At 42.4% G+C, this 13179-nt stretch overlaps 1 protein-coding gene across 4 annotated transcripts; it reads left to right on the top strand.

Annotated features, from left to right (window-relative positions):
* The first annotated feature begins 3731 nt into the window (after positions 1-3731).
* CDC23 (cell division cycle 23) lies at positions 3732-12879 on the top strand. 4 transcript variants are annotated; one of them, XM_002191660.7, is made up of 16 exons: positions 3757-3907; positions 4390-4462; positions 5360-5497; positions 5768-5810; positions 6175-6280; positions 6366-6498; positions 7474-7651; positions 7745-7842; positions 8063-8144; positions 8713-8866; positions 8994-9113; positions 9471-9546; positions 9825-9886; positions 10741-10819; positions 10914-11033; positions 11906-12879. In XM_002191660.7, the coding sequence occupies exons 1-16, from the start codon at positions 3783-3785 to the stop codon at positions 12074-12076; spliced, it is 1758 nt and encodes a 585-aa protein (XP_002191696.4). In that variant the 5' UTR covers positions 3757-3782; the 3' UTR covers positions 12077-12879. The 4 variants fall into 4 exon arrangements, with proteins under 4 accessions (XP_072791190.1, XP_002191696.4, XP_072791192.1 ...); XM_072935091.1 differs by lacking the exon at positions 3757-3907 and adding an exon at positions 3929-4078 and having other exon boundaries at positions 11906-12408; XM_030284329.4 differs by lacking the exon at positions 3757-3907 and having other exon boundaries at positions 4390-4514; positions 11906-12408.
* Positions 12880-13179: the final 300 nt, after the last annotated feature.

Genomic DNA, 13179 nt, shown 5'->3' with positions numbered 1-13179 from the left:
AGGGTTGTCAGGTTATTTATTTAAACCTTGAAAGGACAGTGTGTTATCCTGAGACTTGTTCTTAAACAGCTGCAACACTTACCTGATGATTTTTTTTAAAAACTCATGCATATATTTCCAGTCAGATGGATAAACATTTGTCAGAATAAATGGCAGGAAGTGTGAAGCAATGCTGATACACTCAGAACCTTCCAGGAATAAACAGACCTGTCTGGTTTTCATCACAAATATGAAATAGCATTTCACCTCTTGGGAGTTTATTCTGGGTGCAGCATTTCATGCATAGAACTGTGTAAGATTATTTCTTGGATGTTGAGCTTTTTTACACTTGCCCCAGTTACTATACAGGCTTCTCCAAGAACAGGAAAGTATTATGGTTAGAATTTAAAAACACCATTTTGCTCTTCACCTGCCCAGAAGTAATTATCCATTGGGCTGTCCACTGAACCTAATATCAGTCCTGCCTCAAAGCAAATGTGTCATACTGACTAAACAATAGCCTACTCTGATATCACAGTGGTGTATTAACTGAGTCATAGGCAGATTTCTTGAAATTCAGGTCTCCTACCCTTTGAAACTATCCCCAGTTGGTGCAAATTTATTCTTTCAATTTAAATCAAGTATAAATGGTTTCCCTCATACTTTAGGGTCACATGGTTTCCAGGTTTTAACATTAATGATGTCACAACAGACTACAAAAAGCAAAAGTGGGAGTTGCATTAACTATGCTAAATGGAGAATACAACCAATAGTAGAAAATAACACCAGATATAACATCAGACTTCTCAGCGTAAAATTATACAGGAAACTGTAATGATGGTTGATCTTTAAAAAAGTTTAAAAGCACAGTTTTACAGCATCATAATAAAGAAGCTCAATCCTCTGTCAACAGATGAAACTAACTTCACTTGGTAAAGACCACTTACACAGGATTTCATTGAGCATTAGCTGTACATTTGAAGATCTCCACTTTGGAAAAAAAGTTCCTTTTAAAACACCTACACAACCCACTGGTATTATGGACACAATTCTCACCCTTTCATCACCGACCTTCCTTGTTTTTGTCAATGTTTCTCTGACGGACTAGAGACAATCTCATCCAACTAGCTGTGGAACAGCATGGGGCACAAGTTCCCCTCTTCCCAGAGCACCCAGTCAGTACTGCTCAGTTAATCTGTATTTCCCCAAGATACTATCTGTTTTCACGCACAGAGGATTTAATTAGTCTCCTGGATTTAAATTCCAGCCTCGGGTGTCACTTCAGACCCATCTATTAAAGAATGGAATGACAGGAAGAATTACGAGTTCCCATTGCGAAGCAAGGCTTACGCAACTGAATTATTGAACTCGGCCAACGCGAACTTTCCTTTCACCCTCCTCTTGCTGCTTCAAGAGCGCAAAGCTCCATCTCCTGCCGAGCAGCTGGAACCACAATGGGACCACAAATGCCGATTCCGGCAGCTGGGCACTGCTCCAGGGGCCGAACCCATCCGGGTCGTACCGAGAGCGAAAGTCTCGCTGAACGGCTCGGTATGTCACAGCTGCCAGAAACGCTGTTCTTCCAGAGAAGCAGCCACATGAAAAGCTGTATCACAGCTGCCCAGGGCTCACACACGGGAACGTGACACAAAGGATATTTTGCCTGGATTTCAGCAAGAAGAGAAGCAGCACTTTGTGCGTTTTTGCAGCAGGCTCAGTATTTTGTATTGAAATCTCACTTGAAACATACTGGCACCGTTTCTATTGGGAAAACAGCACATAATACCCAGTGGGCCCAAAACTGAAGATAAACAGACCTTAATAAAATTACTTCATAGATCTCACACACACATACAAATGTCTTTAAATATCACTCTTTGTATTCATGTAAAACCTGAACATCCTTAAATTAAAACCAGCAGAGAATCACAGAATCATCTAGATTGCATAAGATCATCGAGTCCAAGTAATGGGCTCAAACAAATACTAAATACAATGTTTAGGAGCATAGAACACTAACAGCTGATCCCTACATATGGAGAACATAAAAGAGATGGTGAGTACAACAAAAATTTATCATCAGAAAAAACTTCTGAGGCTCTTTTCACATGTGTTCTGGGATGGGGCAAAGAGAGAGAGAATAAAGTATGAGTTAGGCATTGGATAGACCCATCTGTGTAGTAACAACAATAACAAACAAGTTTTTATTTACGTTTTGGATAGATGGGCTGGTAGAGTAATAGAAGTATTTTCTGTCAAAGCTACAATTAATCTAAAATTAAGAGCTAAAGCTAAAATTAAGAGAGGGCAAAGACCCATGTAACACTAAAATTATACTTCAAATAATGGCCTAATTTGCTCTATATGAAAAAAACATTGAAGACTATAAATAACTCATAATTTCCCACTTGAATGACAAACTGGGCATTTGCTATCTCTGTAAACCTTTGTAGAACAGTCTTAATTTCAGCAGGTGGCTCCAGATGAAACAGTTCCAGATCAACACAACTTGAAATTTCATAGTAGTCATCAATAAAGGCCAGTGGTAGTCTTAGACTCTATACTGGAGTCAGACCAAGAATTAATGTCATTCACAGCTCATCAAAAACCAAAAATCTTTTCTTAGGATAGTAACAGATCAAGTACAATGACAATGACTCAGCAGTGACATTCTTTTCATCACCAGTAACCAGCTGCCAGTTCAAACACTGGCTCCTCTGGCCCAAGTAGTTTCTGCAATGAGAGTGATTAGGAAGGACACTTCCATAATACAGAATATTTATTGCCCTTACCATCAGAAGAAGAAAAAGAAAATAAAAAAGTGTAACTTGTAAATGACATAAAAAATGAGATTTTACACTATTCTTTCTTCACCTCTGTTTTAAGTGATAATTAAAGTTGACATTCTGGCCCTAGAATGAGCACAGAGGTATATTGTTACTTTTCCAGAAAAGCTTAAAAAGTTACAGAGCACAACCATCCCGAAAAAAGTACTTCAGTTTCTGTACTGGTAGAATCAAACACAGACTTACTCAATGTTTTTAAATTATGAGTTTTAGCACAGAAAGCAGCAGTATGTGAGTAAAAATCTTGAATTATAAAAAATGAGTAGGTGTTATCAATACACAGGCAAACTGAAATACCTCCTTAAGAAACAATCAACGGCCCTTGAAGGCTACAACCCAAGGGCAGGGCAGCAAGATGGGGATTTCCCCTGCCAGCGGAGAACCGAACGGGAAATTCGGAAACCTCCGTGTGGGAGCAGGGCCGGGCACCCGCGGGAGCGCGCCCGCCGCAGCCGGCCAATCAGAGGGCACGGCTCCACAGCCGGCCAATCAGAGGGCACGGCTCCACAGCCGGCCAATCAGAGGGCACGGCTCCACAGCCGGCCAATCAGAGGGCACGGCTCCACAGCCGGCCAATCAGACTGCACGTCTCCGGCGCGCGCCTGGGATTGGTCACGAGACCTCTCGCATTCGCCCAAGCAGACGACTCCGTATAGGGGCGGGGGAGCGCAGCGCGCGAGGCTTTGATTGGTCAGGGCGGAGGGCCAGAACGCAGTGTGCGGGGTGGTGATTGGTCGGGCCGGCGTGCGGGGCTGTGACTGGCCGGGCCGGCGGACCGGGCTGTGATTGGCCGGGCCGGCGGACGGGGCTGTGATTGGCCGGGCCGGCGTGCGGGGCGGTGATTGGCCGGGCCGGCGGGCGGGGCGGTGATTGGCCGGGCCGGCGGGAGGGCGCGCAGTGTGCGGGGCGGTGATTGGCCGGGCCGGCGTGCGGGGCGGTGATTGGCCGGGCCGGGCGATGGCGGCAATGGCGGCGATGGCAGCGGGCGGCGGTGACTTCTCGGACCTGCGGGAGATCAAGAAGCAGCTGCTGAGCGTGGCGGAGCGGAGCCGCGAGCGCGGGCTGCAGCACAGCGGGAAGTGGTGAGCGGGGCCGCGCACAGCTGACCGGGCCCCAGCTCGGCGGACCCGGGCTGACGTGTTCTGTGCCGGTAGCGAGGATCGGACGAAGCTGGGTTTATTTAGTCTGGAGAACAGGAGGCTCGCGGGTACCTCATTATTTTTTACAACTCCCTGCAAGGAGTTTGCAGTGAGGTGGGAGTCAGTCTCTTCTGCTGTGCCTGCGGGGAGGGGACCGGAGGAAATGGCCTTGATGTCGGGGAGATTCAGTAAGACATTGGAAAATGTTTTTTGACTGTTCAGTTGGTCAAGCACTGCAATAGGCTTCCCAGGGAGGTGCTGGAGTCACTGTCCCTGGAAGTTCTTAAGAGGAGTCTGCATCTGGCGCTAGGTGATGCGGGTCAGGGGTTACAGCGGTAGTGCTGGGCTGACGATTGCACTTCATGATCTCGCATGTCTCCTCCAGCCTCACTGATTCAATGACTCTAATGCTCTCTTTCCCTCAGGGCTGCTGAGCTGGCCTTCGCCCTGGAGCCACTGCCACTGAGTGAGCTGCCACCTCCGCCCGTGCTCACCGAGGTACGCTGCCCGGGCTGTGCCTGGGGAAAGCAGCTGTGAGCTCCAGGAGAAGGTGCTGCAGCTCATGTGGGTGGGCTGTTTAATCTAAACTGTGGAGGAAAATACTGCTTGCAATCTCCCAAACCCCACGGGTGAGAGTCTGCGCTGGGCTTCAATCCTGCCAGAAGGCTGGGGACATCCTTTCCCTAGTGTGTTCAACAGGGCAAGGGAGCCGAAGGTGCTTTCCCACATGAAAGCATTATCTGTTGCTGTGTCCTAAATGGAGCAGTCCGTAAGCCAAATTTGAAATCACATGTGTGCTACTTTATTTTTATTCCTATTTACTGAGGTCAAAATTCATTTTAATACATATTATGTTTTACCACTAAACTTGTGCTTGTTAGAACACAAGAGAAACAAGTTGTGTCTCCATCCCCACCTCTGTAGCAATACAGTAGAACTCATAGGTATGTGCCTGTCCTGGTGTATTATAGAAGTATAACATGTCATAAATGCATTTCAAGGTATAATTACCAAGGAAGTGTTCTCTTGCATGTTAGCAGATTAATATTAATATATCTCTTATGTGGAATTCCTGAGCGGTTTTCTTGTTTATGGTTTTTCATACTAATTGGACAGCTAAGCCTTGCCTTCTGGGAGCTTGCCACAATTTGTTTCTGAAATACCACCCTTTATTTAAAATGTTCTTAAATAGTCTGTACTGATTATTGGAGAACTCTGGAATTGGATCATGTGAGGGAGCGGAGGAACTTTTCTGATAGTACTCAAACCATGTATAAAGATGGACAAACTACCTTTTGACCTTCTGGAGCAATTTCATTGCTGTGTTTGTAACCATGATTTTCCTAAAGTATGTCAGAGCTTCTTGGGTCTTAAAACTCCTGTGTGTCCCTGCAGGAGGATGCTCGTGACCTGGATGCCTACACGTTGGCCAAGTCTTACTTCGATCTCAAGGAATATGACAGGGCTGCCTACTTTTTACAGGGCTGCAAGAGCCAGAAAGCTTACTTCTTGTACATGTACTCCAGATACCTGGTAAGGTAGAAAAAAAGGTTGCCTCCTAGCACTGAAGTTCTGCTTCCGACCCCTTCCTGGCATATTTTATTTTTTTGCTTATTCTTTTTCTTGGTTCCTAATGACCACCTTGAAATCCACATTCTGTGTTGGGGTAAAAAAAGATAGGGCTGTTCTTTTCAGATCTGTGTTGTCTGTGAAAACTCAGTTTGCACGCTGCTGCAAGTGCTGCAACAAACATAGGAAATGAACTATAATAATGTAATCTTGGATTTTCTTTCTTTTCCACAGTCAGGGGAAAAGAAAAAGGATGATGAGACAGTTGATAGTTTGGGTAAGTCTCTGGTGTCAAGAAATGCATGATAAGATAATGAAGCTTTTGCTGTTGACTCTTCATGTAATTCATCTTGGGTCCATGGCTTTCCCCTCAATTGTTTGGATAATAGGTACTGTAACATGATTTCTTTCATTCTCTTTCGATTCATTGGCTTACTTACAGGTTGCAGATTTTTATCAATTAGGTCGTATTTTAAACTGGGTTACCAGACTAAGCAATTTTCTTTAAAATGGGGAACATAAACACAGGCTGGGAATCCATCATGTCATGTCAGTGATAATTCTGATTGTACTCTGGACTTGGCATTGCTGTGGTGAGACTCCTTATTGAAAGCTAGCTGTGTGACTTTCTTTTCATGTAGGACCTCTGGAAAAAGGACAGGTGAAAAATGAAGCTCTACGAGAATTGAGAGTTGAGCTCAGCAAGAAACACAAAGCACAGGAACTGGATGGATTTGGCCTTTATCTGTAAGTGTTTGCATGTATTTCTTATATATTTGTGTGGATATGCAGAATTGCATGATTTTTGTCAACCTGACACTTTTTTTTACAGATATGGTGTTGTGCTGCGGAAACTGGACCTGGTGAAAGAAGCAATAGATGTATTTGTTGAAGCTGCTCATGTCCTGCCTTTGCACTGGGGAGCCTGGCTGGAACTTTGCAACTTGATTACGGATAAAGAGATGGTAAAACTTTGGAGATAACAAGATGTGGTAACAAATCTCAACAGTTTAGCCTGATTCAGTGACCAGTGTTTCTGTTTCCACAAGATTCATGTTGCCCACTGCTTCATTCCATGAGACACCGTCAGGCAAGGCAATCCACGACTGTAAATTATATTGTAAAATCCTCTTTATCTTCAGTTGCTTGCCATACTGTAGCTTAAGAATCTTTATACAGGCATGGCTAATTTCTTATCATTCCCCCTCAAAATGGTTTAAGAAATTTCCAATTCATGTATTTTGGAAGCAGTCGTCACAGGGGTTAGGGTTATCATCTTGTCACATGTCCTCTTAGGAAGATCTCCTAAGAGATGTCCCTTTTTTATTTTTTCTTAATCTAGTTCTAATTTCTCAGTTATTGAGGAATAGCTTGAAAGGATATATAGAATCATTACTTTCAAAACTGAAAAGATAATGTACAAAGCCATATAGGAGGTGAATTGTATCAGAGAAGCAAACTTCAGATATAAAACCAAAAAGGATTATTTTTCTTTCTGCATGGTGTTTGAGTTCAGTTCTGGAATTCTTCAGTAAATTCTGGATGATAAAGTATTTAAAACTACTTAAAAAAAAAAAAAAAGTTTTAAAAAGTGATGCAGAAGAGAGTGTTGCCGATTTGTGGAAAAAGGGAAGTGCATTTTTTATTATATAATTTTGAGTCTATTACATAGTTCATTGAAACTAGTGTTATGATATTGATATTCAAACATAGGAGGAAAATGCAGTCTGAATTTAATGGCTGAAGCAAGAACCAGGTGATGTCATATTTGAAGACAATTTCTTCCCTGATTGACCAAATGGGTTTAAGAAAGCGACTGCAGGGTATCCTCCTACCTCAGAACCATCTACTAAGTCATGGGAGGGAAGATAATGGATTCTTTGCCACATGTAGCTTGTAGAATACTTCTGATTGTCATCTCTTCCTCCTCATTTTGCTAGCTGAAGTTCCTGTCCTTGCCAGATACATGGATGAAAGAGTTCTTTCTTGCACACATTTATACAGAACTACAGCTGATAGAGGAAGCTCTGCAGAAGTATCAGTCTCTCATTGATGCAGGATTTTCCAAAAGCACTTATATCATCTCTCAGATTGCAGTTGCCTACCACAATATAAGAGGTCAGTGACACTAAGTAGGAATGACCCCATTAATGCAAACTTGTTAGTTGGCATTTATAGTTGTTGGTGTCCCATATGCTGTTCTTTCTTCAGATATTGACAAAGCTTTATCCATTTTTAATGAGCTGAGGAAACAAGATCCTTACAGGATAGAAAACATGGACACTTTCTCCAACTTACTGTATGTAAGGGTAAGCATTCTTCCTGTGGCCTGTCCATAGTGATGGTGTTTGTTTGAGGTATGTTAAACACTGGCAAAGCAGCTGGTGCTGTCCGGCCTCTCTGAATACAGGTTTTCCTCTTCCCAATTCCATGGAAGAGAGGCACTGTATGCATTGCCAATTGCTTATTGCAGTTTCTTTCAAAGCGTAATGTACTCTCTCTGATCACTTCAATTTTTTGTTCCACTAGAGCATGAAGCCTGAGTTGAGCTACCTGGCTCATAATCTCTGTGAGATAGACAAGTACCGTGTTGAGACCTGCTGTGTAATTGGTGAGAACCAATTCTTTTACATGTTATTTTTACATCTTATTTTGCTGTCTGTAGGCTGTGTGAGAGAATCTTGGAAACACTTCTGGAAGTGATAAACCAGCAAGGCAATCAAAATCACCACTTGGTGAATATGGATTCAGGTAGCCTGAAAAGCAGACTCAATGACAGAGTACCCTTTTCCTTCATTTCTCTCTGAAAGCTGCTGTAATAGCACTAGGGTATAAAGTAGACCCATGTATATAGTCTTCAAACTCCAGTGGAAATAGTTGTGTGTCAGGAGCAGGAAATTGATTTGTTAGATCATGACACTCCAAGGTGATGGAATCATAAATTGATTGGTACAGCTGGAAAAGGATTGACCAGAACACTGGTGAACAGAGTGCAATTAGGTCTCTTGAGGTTTGAATCAGTTGTCTTTATTAGGATTCTTTATAATTTATTAGGAGGTAGTAGATAATACACATTGCATCATTTTTTCTACTTCTCTATTGGTATTGGCCTTTTTTTTTTTTTTTTGGTTGGTTGTGTTTTTTTTAAATTTATTTAAATATTATGCCTTTTACTTCAGGAAATTATTATAGCTTGCGTTCCCAGCATGAAAAAGCAGCACTCTATTTCCAGAGGGCTTTGAAACTGAATCCTCGTTATCTAGGAGCCTGGACACTAATGGGACATGAGTATATGGAAATGAAGAACACGTCTGCAGCTATCCAGGCTTATAGGTACTGCTCATGTACTGCACAAAATGCTGTTTGCTTTTGAAGCAGTATTTTCTCTTTTTCTTAGTGTTTTGCTGGACTTGGTTTTGATCCTGACTTTCTTTCTAGTTAATCTCCTTTTCATTGACAGGCATGCAATAGAAGTGAACAAAAGGGACTACAGAGCATGGTATGGCTTGGGACAAACCTATGAAATCCTCAAAATGCCATTTTACTGTCTCTACTACTACCGACGGGCCCACCAGCTCAGGTAGAGTTGAGAATGGAGCCGTGTTTATTGGTCTTGATTCTGATATGGTTGATACTGGCTAAGGAACTTACATGCAAGAACTAAGTTGGGGAAGGAAAAAAAAACATTGATGCTTTGCGATGTGTACAGTCCCACTGTTCCAAATTCTTTTAGTTGTGTTAGTTAACTGTTAACAAAAGCTTTGTCAGTTAAGTGTTGAGGATGACTGGTCGGGAGTAAGAGTGGTGCTTTATGCAAAAGGATGACAGACTGTCAGGTGTAGATCCCTTTTTTCCCTTGACCACCCCCCCAATTTTCCCCCCACCCTGAGATCAGCTGGCAGTCCATTAAACTACCTGAAAAATTGCTCTTTTACAGACCAAATGATTCACGTATGCTGGTTGCTCTAGGAGAATGCTATGAGAAACTCAATCAGTTGGTGGAAGCTAAGAAGGTGAGAACTGATGTGTAAGACTTTAGGGTGTCTCCCAGAACACTGGGTGAAATTGCAGCAAAATTACGTAGCTAGTGCTATGTAAACTCATTGGCAGTTACAGTTGGGAAATACTGCTGCAATATAACTAGAGCAGCTGATAAATAAGGAGTTATATACAGATACATGCCTCTTTTGCTGATAGTTCCTGTAGTTTCTTGTTTCTGATTTGCATGCTGGAGTCATGAGCTGGACTAATTTTTGTGGCATATGCTTGACTGACTTTCCTTCCTTGACAGTGCTATTGGAGAGCTTATGCTGTGGGAGATGTGGAGAAAATGGCACTTGTGAAACTTGCCAAGTGAGTATGTACGCTCACTGAACTGTCAGAGTTGTGTTAAATGAAAGTCACACTTTAATACCTAATGATAAGATTCAGAATGTAAACAAGTGGAATTGCTGTTAGCTAGTATTACTTTTGGAGCTGTGTAAGAATTGCTCTCTTTAGGGCTGTAGTGACTGCAAATTTTGGTGTCCAGCTTTATCTTTGTTTCCATCAGGATAATTGGAGAGAATGATAGCATTATGTGGGTTGCGAAGGACTTCTGAATCCTGCAGTGTTTTGAGCATGCAGCACTAGCAATTGTATTTCTTGTATTGCAACTTAAAAGCAGCCCATGATGGTAGATGATGTACAAAATTGTAGTATTTTCTTTTCCTTTCTAGTTTACAGCTGTGACATTGGAAGAGGTCTAATGTGAATACTGTGACATCAGCACTATTTTTTTTGCTGGGGATAAAGTAATATAAAGTGGGAAAAGCGAAGAGGGGAAAAAAGGGCAAATGTAAAGTGAAACCGCTGTACAAATTTGGGTTGTAGCAGGGGAAGAAGGAGGACTGGAGGAAATAGCGAGTAAGTAGAATGGCAAAGGTCTGTTAAAAGGTTTAAAATGCAACAGAATATACGAAGGTCCCTGCTTTGGTTGTCACTGCTTCTAGCTAGTCTAGTCACTATCTGCCTCTGTGTCTGTCAGCATGAATGCAAACTGGATTATCTCTTTCCACGAGGGGCAATACATGTTGCATGCCCTGCAAATTCTGAAAGAAAGGGCCCGGCTTTAGCCCAGGTTAGGGTGAGCAGGTACGTTCTCATAGACCAAGAATGTCTTCAACAGTGCAGTCTTGTTCCAGTGACCCACTTTTCTCCTTTTGTAGGTTGCATGAACAGTTGAATGAATCTGAACAGGCAGCTCAATGCTACATCAAATACATCCAGGATATCTATTCCTGTGGGGTAAGATGATAGCTTGGGAATAAAAGAAGTAAACATGCTGTAGAACTACTTTGGAAGGCACTTGCAAATGATGTTTTTACCCCACTCACGGCAGGAGGTAGTGGAGCACCTGGAGGTCAGCACTGCATTTCGTTACCTGGCCCAGTACTACTTCAAATGTAAGCTTTGGGATGAAGCTTCAGCATGTGCTCAGAAATGCTGTGCCTTCAATGATGTGAGTACCTGCAAGGTCTTTGGTTCTTCATTCTTAAGGGATCTATAACCTTGATCTTGGCTCCTCCTCAGAGTAGGAGTCTTTTATGAAGGAATGAGGGCTGTCTGCCATACAGGTCACATCCTGAATGGTGGTTGTCATGTATAGTTATGCTGAGTATGGTTGATAAAAGTAATGGAATGTGGTGTAGATAGTGAAATTGAACCGTATCTCACTGGTATTCACTAAGTAAAAGAATTTGAAGTTTCACATGGCAGTCGTAAGTCTGCTAAAAAGCTTGGTGTTGGGGAGATCGTTGAATGGTCACAAACTCCCACACACTGTGTAGTGGTAGTACTTCTAAAACTTTTTTTCCCTCATCTTCTGTGTGTAGACAGTGCAGAGAATATAACAGTACTTGGGTTTTGTGTGCAACTCCGTACTGTGTGATGTTATGTATATGTAAGTGGGCAGTTTGAGATTTTTAATTTCAGCCTACTGGTAGACAGTAACCATGAGTGCAGGGTGTTTGGCCTATCCTTGACAAAGCTGTCTGGAGCCCTCTGCAACCTGAATTCATCTTACTCAAAGTTTTCCCAATCTACTTCTTGATGGAATATTTAGACAGCTTCAGTGGTTGATGTTTCTGTTCTCTGAAATATCGAAGAAACACACCAATCAGGAGTAAAAGGAGGAAAGACTAAAATGAAAAAAAAGTGACTTACCTTAACATTTCTGAGGAGCCAAAGAAAAAAGAATTGAGAATGGCTTTTATAGCTTCTAGCCTTACAGAATGACATGCTACTCTCAGTTACACTGCTTACATACTGAATTTGACCCAGAAACCATCCATTCATACTTTTATTGTTCTGTTTTCTACAAATTAATTTCAGACTAGAGAAGAAGGAAAGGCCCTGCTGCGCCAGATCTTACAGCTTCGCAACCAAGGAGAAACATCATCCACAGATGTTGCTGCTCCCTTTTTCCTTCCTGCATCCTTGTCAGCCACCAATACTCCCACACGTCGTGTCTCCCCTCTCAATCTGTCTTCTGTAACACCATGAACAATTCTGATACTTCTAACTTGTGCATTGGATGTGACATTGCAGATGGGACATGCAACCACTTACTTCTTTCTACGGAAATTCCTCCTTTTGTTGTTTCCTTCACATGAAGGGAAGGAGTTAGCAGAGTACACAGCTGAAGACAGATGGGTCTCAACAGGGAGAGGGGAGCCTGATGTGAAAGTGCTGCAATGTGAGAACCTGCTCTACTTCTCACCAAGTCATTCCAGTCAGAGGGCAGACATATCCCAGTACACAGGACTACTCCTAAGCGAGGCATTGGGAAGAGCTTGTCTGCTTGAGTTAAAATACATTTTGATTCTGCCAAGTTACCTCTGGTCTGTACTGCACTTCTTTGGAAGACCTCTTAGTGGTATCACTGCTGTCCTCATCAGAAACTGTTACCTACCTGTCTACATAATGACTTTTGCTTGTCTTGAACTACACAGGAGACATTTCACTAAAGCAGTAGAATAGATACTTAGAGATAGGTCCCATGGTTATGTTAAAGGATTGGCAAATGTCAGGGGAATCCCAAGTAGCTACAGGTGACAGCTGTCTGAGTTCTCACTGTAGGTCTGATGGATAGTTCTGGCTTTCAGTAGAAAAGCAGTTGGGATAGCACAATTAAAAAATAATGAAATTACAGTTCTTGGGCTTCTTTATGGTGCAGCTTCCATGTGTACTGTAGCAATGGAATCAAATGAACTATAATAGATCATTTTGTTAAGGAGGCAAGAAGATAATTATGCCTTTGTTTCAGAACTGGTGTTCTTGTTCACCCCTATAAATTTACAGCCACATCTCTGTGTCTGTGGTGTGACTTTAAATCAAGGACAAGGCATTTTGAAAACCCTTCCCATTTAGCCATAGCTTCCTGTGTTTTATGAGACCAATTGTACAGGTAAGCACATCAGGAAACCTGCAGGTCACAGCCCTGGGCCCTCTGTACAATGCATCTGCAGTATGTCCAGGGACCAGAGGGAGCCCATGTTCTTAGTTCTGGGCATCTCTAGAAATTACTTGGTTTATGTCCCATAGTATCCATTCAACAACCATTTCTACTGTAGATGGTTTTAAAACAGTAAAACTGGATCTTGATG

Source organism: Taeniopygia guttata, chromosome 13 (assembly GCF_048771995.1).
Source record: "Taeniopygia guttata chromosome 13, bTaeGut7.mat, whole genome shotgun sequence".
In the NCBI taxonomy this organism is placed as follows: Eukaryota; Metazoa; Chordata; class Aves; order Passeriformes; family Estrildidae; genus Taeniopygia; species Taeniopygia guttata.
Note: the sequence above shows the minus strand (reverse complement) of the source record. Positions and strands in the feature narration are given on the sequence as shown.